Source organism: Orcinus orca, chromosome 3 (assembly GCF_937001465.1).
Source record: "Orcinus orca chromosome 3, mOrcOrc1.1, whole genome shotgun sequence".
Taxonomy (NCBI): Eukaryota; Metazoa; Chordata; class Mammalia; order Artiodactyla; family Delphinidae; genus Orcinus; species Orcinus orca.
The window spans coordinates 73,438,578-73,454,349 of record NC_064561.1 but is presented as its reverse complement, the minus strand read 5'-3'; the positions used below and the strand labels follow the sequence as shown (position 1 = coordinate 73,454,349).

At 56.7% G+C, this 15,772-nt stretch overlaps 1 protein-coding gene across 14 annotated transcripts in view; it reads left to right on the top strand.

The window, feature by feature from the left end:
• JADE2 (jade family PHD finger 2) overlaps window positions 1-15,772 on the top strand; it is a 51,648-nt gene that overhangs the window by 33,007 nt on the left and 2,869 nt on the right. For 10 of the 14 annotated variants that reach the window (XM_033409886.2, XM_012537542.3, XM_033409880.2 and 7 more), the window contains 4 exons: window positions 511-975; window positions 9,888-10,005; window positions 12,567-12,695; window positions 13,957-14,612. In XM_033409886.2, coding sequence (XP_033265777.1) covers window positions 511-975; window positions 9,888-10,005; window positions 12,567-12,695; window positions 13,957-14,612 — 1,368 coding nt within the window. Of the gene's footprint in view, window positions 1-510; window positions 976-9,887; window positions 10,006-12,566; window positions 12,696-13,956; window positions 14,925-15,772 lie in introns of those variants that run through there. The other 4 variants (XM_033409888.2, XM_033409878.2, XM_033409876.2 and 1 more) reach the window with 3 other exon arrangements.

Here is a 15,772-nt window from a genome sequence, read left to right as displayed (position 1 = left end):
TTATTGCTGAAACAGTTGTCAGCTACCCACAGCCATCATCCCAGGTAACTCAGGCCCTGAGTTGGCCCTAACTGCCTGGACAGGAGAAGAAGGAAGGGACCCAACTCCAGCCCCTCTTCCCAGAGGACAAGGGAGGGGCACAGCACCCCATCTTAGATAACATTGCAGGAGCAGAGGAGGCAGGGACCCATCAACAGCCTCTTTCTTTCGATGCCTCAGATCCAAAGTCATTGTCCGCACAGAAGTGCAGCTTGTCCCCAGAGGGATTGTCAGTCATCTGATTGTTGACTTCCCCAGGGTATATGATGCTGTCCAGCTCCCCCAGAGCTCCCCTTCCCATCTTCCATGACTCCCTCCACAACCTGCAGGATGTTGGCAGCCCGTGCCATTTTGTTTAGGGTCTCGCCAGCATTCTGCATTCTCAGTGTAACCCTGGGGGATGCCCCACATTCTTCTTCCCTCCCACCAGGGCTCCCCTCATACCTCACGCTGCCCTTCCTCTCCCTCTAGTGTTCCATGCCTTCCTGCGTCACGGCATTCCACGTCACATGCGCCTTTGACCACAGCCTGGAAATGAGGACTATATTAGCAGACAACGACGAGGTCAAGTTCAAGTCGTTCTGCCAGGAGCACAGTGATGGGGGCCCACGGGGTGAAACCACGTCCGAACCCGTGGAGCCCAGCCCAGCCAGCGAGGACCTGGAGAAGGTGACCCTACGCAAGCAACGGCTGCAGCAGCTGGAGGAAGACTTCTATGAGCTGGTGGAGCCAGCCGAGGTGGCTGAGCGCCTGGACCTGCCTGAGGTGCTGGTCGACTTCATCTACCAGTACTGGAAGCTGAAGAGGAAAGCCAACGCCAACCAGCCACTGCTGACGCCCAAGACCGACGAGGTGGACAACCTGGCCCAGCAGGAGCAGGACGTCCTCTACCGCCGCCTGAAGCTCTTCACACACCTGCGGCAGGACCTGGAGAGAGTGAGTCCCCCTGCCGCCCCCCAGCCCGCCCGCCCGGTGGGCAACCCAGGAGGCCTTTCCACCCCTCCCTCGCTGCCCTGGAGCAGCCATGGTTCACCAGGACACATTGTGAGCTCTGGCCAAGGTACTGAGGGCCTCGGGGTCTCAGACAGGTTTGGGGTAACTGAGAGTTTGTAGAACAGGGGAGGATCCAGCTCTGGGGTCTCTGAGTCCCTCTCGTCCCAGCCCTTTTGCAGGCCTGGTGAAGGGTGGGGCCCCTGCCAGGACTGTGAGGCTGGGAAACACCAGGGCTGGGGCAAGGACCCAAGCTTCTGACTCCTGGTGGTCTCTGTGGGCCCTGCCTGGTCCCAACACACGTGCTTTGCTTAGAGTCGGAGGCAGGGGAGGAGCTGGGAATCACAAGTGAGTTGAATCAGTGTAATAAGCACGTGCTGGGCCAAAGCAGGGAAGACAGGTGTGAGTGCAGCTCCTGGGGGTGCTGGGTAGAGGAAACAGTGTGAGCAGAGGCACGGGCTGGAGACCAGCTGCGGCCTGTGTGGAGTGGAAGGATGGGGCTGGGTGGGTGGACCAAAGTGTGTCTGGAAGCTGCAGAAGTGTTTTAAGCGGGGACTCTCCTGCTGTGGCTGCAGATTCCAAACGCTCACCCTGGAGGTGGAATCACAGGGCCCAGATGGAGTGAGCGGGTTGGCCAAAAGCCCTCAGCTGTGCCCTGGGGGGCAGGGGATCTTGCCTTGGTCCAGGCGCATCGCTTTGGGGGCTGAGTGAGATGAGGAAGACGTGCAGACACCTCGGGTTTGGGCTGGGCCGTGGAGGTTGGGGACCAGTGAGAGTTGCTTTCCTAGAGCATGGAGGCCCCCCAGAGCCTCTAATGCCTGCTGTTCCTCCCAGAAAGAAGGGGAAAGAGTCCTGCCTTCTGTGGAGCGTGCCCTTGAACTTGGCTTTTTTGGTACCCCTCCCCTGACTCCTCCAGCTGATAAAGTACCACCCCCCAAGTTGGGGGCACCCCAAGGATGAAGCAGGGTGTCCCAAGTCCTTGATCCAGTCCTCTGAACCCCAGGTGCTCTTCTGGCCTCTCCTCTGGGGTACATTCAGTTCTAGGATTCGGAGTATGAGGGGTCATGTCAGGGGGACACAGACTCACATGCCTGCCCGCTGCCCAGGCCGTGCTGGGAGACAGCCGGGGTGGAGGCGTCAAGGGGCTTTGTGTGACTTAAGGCAAGCTGCTTTGCTTAGGCATGTCTCAGCTGGCGCGTCTGTAGAATATGGTTAGAGCAATTCAGCAGATGTTGTGCTGTGGGCTGGGCGGGGCGGGGCAGGGGGGCATGGAGGTGGAGGCTCTGAAACTGGACCCGGCTTCTCCACCCTCCTGCACCCCACGCATCTGCCCTGAGGCCTGGTCACGTGGAAATGACCCTGTTGGCCTGGGAGGGAGCTTACTGCCTGGCAGCCAGCCTGCCACCAGGTCAGAAGGTGGGGGGCAGGGGGATCACCAAATGTCCACGGCTCCAGCCAGGACAGAGAGCAGGGCCACCTGCGCTGCAGTCACCGCTTCCCGGGTAGCCCAGCCTCCTGTCTCCCAGGGCCGTCAGGTACAAATCCTTCCGAGACCAAAGCTGCTTCCACACTTGTCCTCAGGCCACCCTCGAGTCTCCACCCGCAGGGTCTTGAGTACAGACACCCTGCTTTGAGCCCTCCTGTTTCCAAACGACTCATCACATCTGACCTCCCTGGTCTGTGCTGCTCAGCCCACATGTCTGGCCCTGGCTAGGCTGCGTGGAGAGGTCAGGGGACGGGCTCACCTATTGAACCATCATCCTGGAAAAAGAGATGAGAGGTAGATATCGCCATCCATAAGGAGCAGATGGGGAAGGTGGGGCTCAGAGAGGTGAAGAAAGCCTTGGAGGAATGTGTGTTTTCTAGAGTTGAGTTGAAATGGGGCCTGAATAGGAGAGGAGTTTGTCAGAGAGTTGTTGGCTTATTCTCTATTCTGTACATTTCCTGGGCAAAAGTACCCCCTTATCAGTCCCCCGACCTCTCGACCCCATTGTCAGCTGGTACAGGTGAAGCCAGGGCCTGAGGTTGTCATGGGCTAGGATACTGAGGTAGCTCTGGGGCTCCTGGGTCTGTGCGCACAGACCCCTTTGGTTGAGGTACAAAGCCCTCCAGGTGTGAGTTGGTCCACTCTTCCCCAGGAAGAGGAGGCAGGGCCAGCCTTGGCAGGGTTCAGGAGGGCCCTGTCAAAATGCTGCTTCTCCAGCAGCCTCCAGGCTGGGCTGAAGGGCACCAGCTGAGTGCAAGGCCAGGGAGTGCACAGCCCTGGCAGGCTGAGGAGAGGAAGTCCTACAGCCATGCGCCCATTGACCCCCTCCGGTCCAGCCTCAGATCGTTTCACGGCCATGCACTGGTGACTCGAGTGAGTGAACAGGGCCGAGAACTATGCCATGGGGGAGGCTTTCTGCAAAGACCCATGACTGTTGGTGGCCTGGCCAGCAGGCCCAGTCTCTGCCCATGACCCTGTGCCAACAGTCAAGAGTATCCAGCCTGTCTCTGGGCACCACGCCAGCTTGGGCTGGACGCATTGAGGCTTCAAGGCAGGGGTTGAGACTGAGGCTGTGTGTAGCCTGGGTCTACATTCAGTTCCAGCACTTCCAGCTTTGTGCCTTCTGAGTTACAGTTTCTACTTCTCTGAGTTTCAGTTTCCTTGCCTGTAAAATGGGAATAAGGATCTAGCTGACCTTAGATCCCAGGAAAGATAGGGGATAGAGCTTAGCACACTACCGTCCATCGTTAGTGGTGGTTATTGTTGCTGTTCTGTTTCTTAGAAGGGTGGGCTGCTCAGATGGCGGGCTCCAGGGAGGACTGAAAGGGCAGGCCCAGTGCTAAGGCCCAGGAATCATGCATCCTCCCTGATTGATTTGCCTCCCAAGGCAGGAGTTTTGCTGAGAGAAGCAGGGGTCATGCTACCACCAGCATGAAATCCCATTTTACGGTCAGCCTAGAAGATATGCTCTCCTAAAATTTCAGCCTTAGGCCTCAGCTGTGGCAGGCAGCACAGGAAGGCATGGCCACTGCAGCCTCCCAGAGTTATTCACAGCTGACAAAAAAATTGCAGCTCTGATGATCAGCGATCAGCCCAACAAACACCGGTTGGTGTCCCCTAGCAACTGTGCTGGTAGTTTGGGCTACGTGGGGCCTCACTGCCTGTGGCTCTGGATCTGGTTACCAGGAGTTTATTGAAGGTTTCACCTGGCCTGAGAGGAGCTGAGAGGGCAGGGGCAGTTTCCAGACACACACGCCCCAGGGGATGGACATGTAGGAACTCCCCATAGCTCTCTCCAGGAGAGGAAGGTCCTGCCCTCCCCCACACTCGCCACCTGCTTCCTCGGCAGTTGTCACACCTCGTTTACTCTGTCCTCAGTGCCTGGGTTGTGTCTCCTTGACCTCCCACCAAAGCCTATCTTGTCCCGGGCAGCCGTGGCCTCCAGCCTGCAGCTCGTCAACCCCATGGCTCCCAATAGGATTTTTTCCAACCCATTAGCCCCTCCACCCACTCAAACCCTGTCACCCCCTCCAACTGCTTCGGGTCAGTAGCCCGAATCCCCAATCCCCCTTCTTCACCACAGTCTCCCATTCTCCCTGCTCAGTTCCTCCTTCACTGTCCCCTGCTTTCTTCACTCCCACCCCATGTGGCATTAGCTCACTGCCAGTCCCTTGCACCTGTGCAAAGGCCACACCCCAGGCAGAGCCTCACCCAGTAGGAGGCACTCAGCCCACCAGGAGCGATCCTATAGCAGTGAGCAGATGAGCCCCCCAGGGTGCCTGCCAGCCAACCTTGGTGGGACACTAGCCAGCAGCATTCTGGGCTCCCCCATTACCACCTGTCTGCACCCCTGCCCCCCTCCCTCAGGGCTCCCCCGTCTCTTAGCAGACCTCAGCTCCTGTTCCTCAGACCAGAACCCTCCAACTCCTTGCCCGGTGGTGCCCTCTGTACCCGTTCTCTCCCTTTTCTCCCATGTCCTCCCCTCCCCGCCCCCCAGGGATTTCTTTCCAGCCCACACCCCGCAGCACAGGAGTATCTATCTTGTCTTCACCCGCTCTCCATCTCCAGGATTCCTCCAGTGTCCATATTCATTTTACCTTCTCCCATCTTCAAAAGCAAGTCCTCCCTCCCCGTGTCCCTCTAGTCATGGGTTTCTCACCCTTGTTACTCTCTCTCCTTTTCTGTCATCCCTCACTGTTCTTACTTCCTTGCTTCTCACTCTGCTTAGGCTCCTGCCACCACCATATTCCAGAACCTTCCACCAGGGCCACCTACAGCCTCCATCTCCCGTTTCTCCATCCTCATCCCCCAGCCTTCTCAGCAGTGGTTGCCACAGTCAAGCATGCCCTTGATCTTGAAACACTTTTCCTGTGGATGCTCTGACCAGATTCCCCCCGATACCCCAGTTCTGCTCCCTCTCTGAGTCCTCCTTGGTCCCAATGATCATTCACCACACTAGGTCTGACCTCTCATTGCGCATCTGCTCCACAGCTTTACTCCCCATCAGGAGGCTGACTCCAGCCCACACCTGCCTCCCCAGCTCCAGCCTCTCATGCCCAGTATGCGCTGTCCCCACAGCAACCTCCCCAGGCTCCATGAATGCCCCCTACACTGGTCCATTCTAGCTCAAGATAACTGGCTGGGAGTCCTCCCTGCCCCTCTCTTCTCCTCAGCCCACATCCACGTTCTCTTTGCAAAACTTGATGTTATCAAAACAATTTTATCAAAAAGTAAAACCTGCTTTTATTACTGATCCCTGCTCTAGTTCAGGGGGACTTTTCCACCTGATTCTTTTTTGTACTCTTTAATTTTTTTTTTTTAAAGAGAACATTTTGTCTTTATAATAAGAAAAGAACAATGTAAGAAGTCTGATAGCCTGGGTGGGCTTCTAAGGTGATATCTATAGTTTTCCCCAAAAGCCATCATGGAAGAGGAATTTTACAACATTCAGTAACATGTAGCTATATTACCAAGAATCTTGGGAGAAATTAGAGAAGTAATTGATGATTCCAGGGTGAAGTGGGAATAAGGGGTCACAATGTGACCAAAGTACCAACCAAAGAATGTTGGCACCATTGGGATTCTCACAGAATCTTCCGTAGCAGGAATGTCCAGACATTAGCTATCGTGTAATGTATGTACCCTTATCATGGAAAGAAAATTGAGCATTTACCTCCAATGTATTGTATTTTTAGTATCTCATTTATATCTTCCATGGTATATTATAAAAGCAAACCTAATCAGAATTTCTAATAGCACCAAAAAAAACCCCCAAACACTAGAAGTTCTAATATTTTCTTCCTATACTGTGATGAGCTGTCAAAATCAATAGCCCATGCAGCTCACTTTGGAGGCCCTTGGCCTAGGACAGTAGTTCTTAGGTTCCATGGTGCTATGTAAAATGTATATTTGAGGGCCCCCGCCTCCAGAGAGTTTGCTATTCCCCCAAGCCTGGGAATCTGTATTTTTAACCAGCCACCCCAGGGATTTGGGGGTAATCTTGGCCAGTGATTCATTTGAGCCTGCCTTAAGAAACCTAGTTCTAGTGTTTCGAAAAGATTAAAAAAGAAAGAAAGAAAGAAACTACATCTGTTTTTGTTTGTTTGTTTGTTTGTTTTCGGTACACGGGCCTCTCACTGTTGTGGCCTCTCCCGTTGCGGAGCACAGGCTCCGGACGCGCAGGCTCAGCGGCCATGGCTCACGGGCCCAGCTGCTCCGCGGCATGTGGGATCTTCCCAGACCAGGGCACGAACCTGTGTCCCCTGCATCGGCAGGCGGACTCTCAACCACTGCGCCACCAGGAAAGCCCTACATCTGTATTTTAATAGGAAGTAGACCTTGGCTGATCTGTTTTTAGGCTGGAAATATTGAATGGTTTGTTCTTAGGCCTCCAAACGAACCCATCCACCTCTCTTCATCCCTACTGTCCCCATGCGTACTTGGCCACATGACTGCCAGGAGGAAAGAGACCACGATATGAGGAGAACAAGGTTGGGCTGTTGAGATGTGGTGGACAGGAATGCCCTCTGGAGGTGATATTTGAGCCAAGACCTGAAGGATGAGGTCTAGCCTTGGGAAGAGAGGGTTGAAGAGCATTTGGGGCCAAGAGTTGGATATATATCAAGGCCCCAAGGCAGAAGTGGGCTGGATACAGAAAGGAAGGGACTGGAGGGCAGTGCGGCTGGAGCTTGGAGAACTGTGGGACATAGACTGTGAGGATGACAGTGGGAGGTCAGATTGGGCAAGGGTCTGAGCTGTGGCTCTGGGTTTTTTAAGTGTGACAGGAAGAAAACTATATCTGTTTCCTAGGGCTACTGCGACAAAGTACTACAAACTCCGTGGCTTTAAACAACATAAATTTGTTTTCTCACAGTTCTAGAGGCCAGAAATTCTAGATCAAGGTGTTGGCAGGGTTGATTCCTCCTAGAGGCTCTGAGGCTGAAACTCTCCATACCTCTCTCCTAGCTTCCGGTGGTTGCTGGCAACCCTTGGTGTTCTGTGACTTGTAGACCCATGACTCCAGTCTCTGTCATCACATGGCATTCTCTCAGTATGTCTTCACATGGCCTTTTATAAGGACATTAGTCATTGCATTTAGGGCTCACTCATATCCAGTGTAATCTTAACTAATTACATCCAAGGTTCCAGGTGGACATAAATTTTGGGAAAGGGCACTATTCAACCCAGTGCAGAATCTATTGGAGGTTTCAAGGGGAGGAGGATTTACATTTTAAGATTTACATTTGTATTTCAAGAATATTGCTCCAGGATAGCAGAGAGGTCAAAACAGCTGGCTGTCCAGGTGAAGATGATGGGGGTGTCCAGGAGGTGGAGGGAGCTGTTGGGATGGGAGGGAGTCAGGTTCACCGGGAACAGGAATTTCCTGTGGTATTCCAGTCCAGTGGTTAGGACTCCACGCTTTCACTGCATGGGCCCGGCTTCGATCCCTGGTCGGGGAACTAAGATCCCGCAAGCTGTGCAGAGCGGCCAAAAAGAAAAGTTCACCAGGAAGGACTGATGGGACATACTGATGGATCAGCTGTGGAGCAGATGAGGAGGGACTGGTCCTTAAGGATGACTCCTGGGTCTCAGCACTTATACATCCCTGCTCCCTGGTCCCCACCACCACCCACATCCCTCCACAGTTCCCCCTGACCTGGCTCAGTCAGGCCTCAGAGCCTGACACTCTAGCCACAAGGCCTTGCTCTCCTCTCCCCTACCTGGCCTTACTCTGGGTTCTTGTCTTCAGCCTGTGCCCCTCTGTGATCACCTCCCACCTGGCCTATCTGCCCCTTCCTCCAGGGAACCTTCTCACCACCCCCAAGTCTGGGTCAGGGCTGCCTGGGTCAGTACTTGGTCAGCATCTCTCTGCTCTGCTGGGCAGCAAGCTCTCAGAAGAAAGGGGCCCTGGTGGCACTGCTCGTAGCTGAGCCCAGGGCCCAACACAAGCCTGTGCTTAGGGACCTGTGGGAGGAGTCCAGGATCTGCAAGGAAGTCAGACGGGGCCAGTGAGCTGAAGCAAGGGCAGGCCGGGCCAGGTGGCTGCCCCTTGGGGAGGTGCTGGCCACAGGAGAGCCTGGTGTTCACAGTCTAGGCTGGGGTGCGGGGTACTGCTGAGAGTCCGTGCAGAACCTGTTCTCCAGAGGCCTGCTAGCCTGGTTCAGGTGGTCCGGGGTCTCCTTCACGACTAGGCTCAGGAAGGAGGGGAGGAGGCCCACGCCAGCAGAGAGGTCTGATAACGGTTACCCCAGGGCAGTAGAAGTGATGGTCATGACAACAGGCAGGGGCTCTGGAACTCTCAAGTCATGCCCAGGCAGTTTAAGGATATGAAGACTGAACTCAGCCTTGAAGACGGAACCCAGCTGGAGGTAGAAGCTGGTGGGACCCGGGATTCCAGTTCCGCACTTTCTGGCCAGCTGTCCCTGTTGCTGCTGGAGACTGTGACCCAAGCTGAAGAAGTGCTAGAGCAAGGCAGTGTCCTGACGGGGAGGAGGCCTAGTCTTGGTCCCAGAGTGTGACGTACCCTGAGAGTAGCCGGTGAGGGATGGTGCGCTGGGCAGAGGGAGGTGCCAGGTGGCCGGGGAGCAATGCGGCGCATCCTTCAGGTGCTTCCAGACCAGTTACAGGGTGGGCCCTGCCCCATGGGCTAAGCAAGCTGGTCTCCCAGGCCCTAAGGGGCTCTTCCTAGCTGGCCTAAGGGAGTCAGAGAGGCCCTGCCCTTCCCCACAAGGAGTTCTGTCTCTAGCCGACCGAATATGGCCGAGTGCACTTGGGCTCTTGACCAGAGCAGCTGTGGGCCTGGCTCAGGGCAGTGCAGCAAGTGGACACGGGGCAGCTGCGGGCTGGACCCCTGTGCGTCAGGCACAGCCCGTCCGCTCAGAGCTCTTCCGCTGGAGCGCTCTCTGCTCATGTGCCAGTCATTCGTGTCTCAGGGTAGGTGGTTTTTGCCCGGGTGCTTGTGGCTAAAGTTTCTTCAATGGAAAGACGCCTTGGACAGGAGCCAAGGGGTGAACTTGGTGACCTCTCGAGGTCCCCACAAGCCTTGGGGCCCTGTGTATACAGGGCAGGGCAGCCACGTTGGAAGGGCCTTGGGCACTGGCATGACTCAGCCCGGAAGTTTAGGCCGAGAAGAGGAAGGCAGTCGCCCGCCTGAGCTCCGCAGATGCTCTCCCTGCTGGCTGTGATCCGAAACACAGCCTTGGCCCCGCGGTTTGGATCAGAGTGTTGCAGCTCAGGGCTGAGGATGCATTCAGTGCCTGGGTATTGATTCCCAGATGTCCTGGGCAGGTTAGGCAGTGGTGGCCCCTCAGAGCTAGGAGGTCCGGGTGGTTGCTTGTGAGTAAGGTAGAAAACCTCTCTTGTGTTTCCTCAGGTTAGAAATCTGTGCTACATGGTGACAAGGCGCGAGAGAACGAAACACGCCATCTGCAAACTCCAGGAGCAGATATTCCACCTGCAGATGAAACTTATTGAACAGGATCTGTGTCGAGGTAGGCGTCCCCCCTGCCGGCCGCCGCTACCCCTCCTGTGCACACCCTCAAGGGGCTGGGTCCCAGTGAGGATGTGCGTCTTCGGGGCCTGATGGGGCATGTGTACAGGGTCAGGGGCCACGGGCCCCCACCCCTACCCTCTGTATCCAGTTAGTAGGCCCAGGTGGGGCCCTGCCGGGGTCCTAGGTGTGTGTTGGCAGGCAAGGAGCCAAAGATGCAATGTGGGCATCGGACCTGCCCTCGGGGAGCTTTCTGGTTCACAGGGCGCTCAGGCAGTGCTGGGCCATAGTGGTTCAGGAGGAAATTGCACGTGAACAGGTACAAACCAGAAGTCCCAGCGCCTCTGTGCTGGTGCTGGGGCAGGAAGGGCCCAAGCTGGCGAGCTTCCCTGAACCCCTGTGTGCCTGCGTTTCGATTCTGAAGAAGGCAGCTCTTACGCTTTTGCCATCACATGCATTTAACAGATCTGGAAGTCAAAGGTCAAAGAAGCTCTGACAGTGGTCTTACTTATTAGTTGTGCATATTGCTGGACAACAGGGCCCTTCCTGGACTGTTTACATGTTAAGGAAGGCAGTGCTTAGCCCAGAAAATGGTACTCTAATGTTGAATTGTATGCAGCAGAAATGGCTGGATGGAGAGATTTTTAAGCCAGGGGCTGCCGCTGCCAGCTCAGCCTGTGGGTCAGGCTGGGCCTGGAGTAGAGGGAGGAGAGCTGCCCGGCCACCACCAAAGCCAATGACTGAGAACCTGCTACTGCCCCACCCCTGCCCAAGAGCTGAGCTGCCTCGACTGCGCTTTGGAATCACCACCTACTCTGGCCCCAGAAGCCAGCACTGCCCAGGACAGGTGCTGGGTCATGGTGGGTCACAGCCATGTAGAGGTCAGGGCTGACCGTGTACCTCAAGGACTATGGCAGCTTCCTGGCTGCCCAACCTTTCCAGGCTCCCTCTCATCTGTCGGTTCCTTCGGCGAGCGCTGATTGAGTATAGACGGGATGCCAGGCTCTGTGGCGGGCACTGCGAGTATCCTGCCATGGACTGAATGGACAGGCTTCCTGTCCTCGTGGAGCTCACCATCTGGAAAGACAAAGGAAAGTGGTGTCCAAGGGGCTGACGTTGGTGCCAGTGCAGGGACAGAGGTATCAGGGTTGGCTTCATGGTGGTGGTGTTGCCGGAACATCTCAGCCTTCTTAGGACTCACTATGGCCACACATTCAACTGCAGGAAGGCAGCAGAGAGTGGTAAGGTGTGCAGTGCTCACAGGCACAGGATTCCAGAACCATGGTCAGGAGCTTGGAGGGTCGGCATCCCCGCATTGAGCTGGAGACATTCGCAGCTCCTAGACCTGAGTGGCAGCAACAGGCCACCTTTTGGTCAGGGCAGGGCATTTGGAGAGAAGATTAGTTGGCCTCTGAAGCTGATGCCCTCAGTGTTGTGACGCTTGACCCGTGGGGTGAGACGTGGGCTACAGGCATATTGCTGAGGCCTGTCTGGCCAGAGGGCTAGAGGAGGTTTCCCAGGGGCAGTGTATTTAAGCTGTGAGCTAAACCAGGTGAAGGACAGGGCAGGGAAACTGCATATTTGGAGACCTGGAGGCCAGAGCTGTCTTGTTAGAGAAACTGCAAGGAAACTGGCATATCTGCAACTAGGGCAGAAGGAAAATGTCTGAAGTGAGGCCGAGGGGTTGCCAGGGTCAGATGTGCAAGGTCTTGTGCCCTTGGAACACAAGGGCAGTGGGGGACTTGAGAAGCCCCTCTCTGAAGTATCTAGGCACTGGTCCCATGTGATAGATGAGAAGACTGAGGCCTGGCCTGAGGTTACACAGGGAATGAACAGCAGAGTTGGGAAGATTCCCGGAGTTGGGGCCACACTCCTCAACCTTCTCTTAAACGCTTACTCAGGAAGCCCTCCAGCCTCTGGCTGAGAAGCTGGGAGAAGATTCCTGGCAGCTCCCCACCACCACATGTCCCTCCCCTGCTCCATTGTGTTCTATGGCTCCCCAGACCCATGTGGTCATGGACTAAAAGGATATGAGGGCCAGGTGTGTACCCTGAGTCTCCCATCAAAGCAGACCAGGAGAGCGAGGCAGGGGACTTGCTCAAGGGCGCTGACCGCTGTGTCAGGAGTTGAACCCAAGGCTCTTGACTCCTCAGAGTGTCCTGTCCACCTTCAGGTCTGGCTCCTTGGCCTGGCATTTAAGGCCCTGCCCTGTCCACTCACCTCCAGCCTTCCCACCCACCAGGACTCTGTCCTGAGATCTTTAGGCCATATAGATCAGACGTCCAGGTCCTACAAAGCGGTCTTCCACCCTCCTTGTGGCCCTGTGCCCCTCACCAAGCCCCTCAAGGGCAGTTACCCCTCTCTCCCACACTAGCTATTCCCCGACTCACTGGAGCCCCAGTTATCCCAGGTCCCACGTGGCTCAGAGCCAGGAGGAGGAGACCTAGAAGGCAAGGCACTGGCTGATGGGGAGGACTCCTTGGATGCCACACAGTGGTCTTAGTTCCGGCTGGGCTGCTTGGGGTAACCATCTCCCTCCTGCTCTCTCTTTCCCTGACGCAGAGCGGTCTGGGAGGAGAGCAAAGGGCAAGAAGAGCGACTCGAAAAGGAAAGGCCGCGAGGGTCCGAAGGGCAGCCCCGAGAAGAAAGAGAAAGTGAAGGCAGGGTCCGACTCAGTCCTGGGGCAGCTTGGTGAGTGGCCTGGTGCACACAGCCAGGCTCATACCATCACTCCACTTGCAGCTCCCCACGAAAGGCCATGGGGACCACCAGCATCCCTGCTGCAGAGTGGGACACCCGAGAGGGGTAGCCGGGCCCTTGCTTGCCCACGCACTCCTTCCAGCCATAAAGGAGGCTGGGGTCTGGCATCCTGAGAGTTCGTCTTTTGTAGACTGGAGACTGGGCCCAAGAGCTCAGGGACTGCTAGGCCATCCTGGCCCTTCCAGGAACCCAGCATCATGCTGGGAGGTGAGGGCCTGCCCTAATTCTCTGTCCCTGTCCCCCTCTGCCAGAATGTCCTCAAATGGGCCTCCCTTCAGCCCCAGCAAATCTTCCGGGAGCCACCCAGAGAGACCCTTAGGAGTGGCCCTGGCCCAGCCCATCTCATTGTCACAGACCTGCTGCCCCGTTAAGCACAGCAGTCCTAGAGGGACCCTCAGCCTTGGGCTTTGTCTCCTAGGATGTCACATGCTTCCTCTAGAGCACTTCTCAGGGCAGGCGTGGTGTCCCCTTCCCGACCTCACCTCTAGTGTAGAAGCCCCAGGTCATCTTTTATTTTCCTCAGTCTCAGGAAGGAAACAACTTGGTATCTAATGGGAAGCCCAGTCTCACCAGCTGCCGCCTCCCAAGACCTCAGTAAAGGAGGGAGGGCCCATAGCTGGAGCTGGCCCTGGCATCCAAAAGGGACCTTCTACCCAGATATACCTTGCTGTCCGGTTCACGCCTGACGCCCATATCCAAGTTACCTGCTTTGGAAGCTCTGAGAAGCGACACATGAAAATCTAGTGCCCCCTGGTGGCCTGAGGGTGCTTTCCTCCCTTCCTCCATCCCTTATGCCCCCAGGATACAGGGTGATGGGCAGGCCTGGGCGTCCACCTTGTGCAATCTCGAAGGGCCCTCGCTTGGTTTCATGCTCTGCTGTTGCCACTTCGAAATTCTTAAAATTTTTGAACAGGGAGCCCACATTTTCACTTTACGCTCTGCTTCTCAAACTGTGAAGCCTGTCCGAGGAGCAGGACGTCCTGGGGAGAGGGGTATTTGGTGTGGAGCCTGCTTTTTGGCGGTGTTGGCAGGATGGATGGACGAAACAAGATAACTCAACAGGGTATAGCACAGAGGGAAAGAGGGAGGAAGGTACGGTGGTGTGCAGGGGAGGGTCAGAGAGGGCTTCCTGAAGGAGAGTGGGACACGCACCTGCTGGCATCTCACCTGCCTTCTTTCTCCCTTCGGCCAGGCCTGTCCACTTCATTCCCCATCGACGGCACCTTCTTCAACAGCTGGCTGGCGCAGTCGGTGCAGATCACGGCAGAGAACATGGCCATGAGCGAGTGGTCGTTAAACAACGGGCACTGCGAGGACCCTGCTCCGGGGCTGCTGTCGGAGGAGCTGCTGCAGGACGAGGAGACGCTGCTGAGCTTCATGCGGGACCCCTCACTGCGACCTGGCGACCCTGCCAGGAAGACCCGTGGCCGCACCCGCCTGCCTGCCAAGAAGAAGCCACCACAGGATGGGCCCGGTTCACGGACGACTCCAGACAAAACCCCCAAGAAGCCCTGGGGCCAGGATGCTGGCAGCGGCAAGGGGGGTCAGGGGCCACCTGCCAGGAAGCCACCACGGCGAACGCCTTCTCACCTGCCATCCAGTCCTACGGCCGAGGACTGTCCCGTCCCAGCAGCTCCCGAGAGCCCCCCACCGCTGGCCCCCGAGACCCCGGACGAGGCGGCCCCAATGGCTGCCGACCCGAATGTCCAAGTGCCTGGCCCTGCGGCGAGTCCCAAGCCCTCAGGCCGGCCTCGGCCGCCCCGCGAGAGCAGGGGAACCCGGAGGTCGCCAAGTGCCAGGCCTGATGCCGGGACAGGACCGCCTTCTGCTGTGGCCGAGAGGCCAAAGGTCAGCCTACACTTTGACACTGAGACTGATGGCTACTTCTCTGACGGGGAGATGAGCGACTCAGATGTGGAGGCCGAGGACAGCGGGGTGCAGCGGGGTCCCCGGGAAGCAGGGGCTGAGGAGGTGGTCCGCATGGGGGTACTGGCCTCCTAAGTCACCCCCTACCCCTGTCCTGGGCCCTGCTCTGGTCCACCCACGAGGCCTCAGCCCAGTCACAACTGCCATTTCCAATCTCTGCTGAGTGTCTCAGACCCTCGAGGCTGCCACTCTGTTGTGGTTTTATTTTTAATATAAAGAGAGTTTCGAATTCCACACTATTGTCTTTCCTCTGTGCTGGCCTAGGACATTAGGATTCCTTACATGGCTCTGGCCACAAGGACCACACCAGGTCCTGGGCACCATCCCTGCCGCGGCAGCATCCCCGCCCGGCCCATGCGGTATTCCTGGGCTCCTGGCTACACGTAGGCAAGGTGAAGAAGAGCTCAGGACTCCAGCCTGCTGCCACTGGGTGACACAGAGTGTCATTTGGGCATTATTATGGCAGATGGGCCAGCCCAGGGCCTGTCCCGCCTTGCCCCCAAATCCCACTGGGGTCCATCTGGGGGGTCCTGCTGCACTCCACTGATCCCCAAGGAAGTATAATAAGTGATACCCAGCCAGAGTCTACTCACTGTCACAAGCACAACGAGCTTATATGAGAAAGCACTGAGGGGGCGAAGAGGGCCTGCTGGTTCCAAGGGAACCACAGCCGTTCCTGATCAACCCACATCATCAGAGGCCTGCCCGCCCACCCCGTGACCCTCCACTCCCTTGCTGCTCTGCCCCTGCCAGCGCCCAGCCCGACGGCTCTGGGAAGGGCTTCCCAGAATCCTTCCTGAGCTGTGCCGTTTTCTCAGGGGACTCCCAGCCAGCCAGCCGCCAGTGCCGGCGGAGGGCTGCAAGGGAGGGCCAGTGCCCAGATGGGGGGCGTGGGGCTCAGACTCGCCCACTGCAGAGAATCGCTCTGGGACTCCAACTTCCTTCCTTCCTTCGGGGCCAGTCTCGGCCAAGGTCTGATCACTCCCAGATAGCTGACCAGACCAGACCACTTGCCTTTTCAAGTTTCCCAGTCCTGCTAAGAGATGAGCTTCTTCCTCAGTTTCCTTTTGGAAACTCCTCTT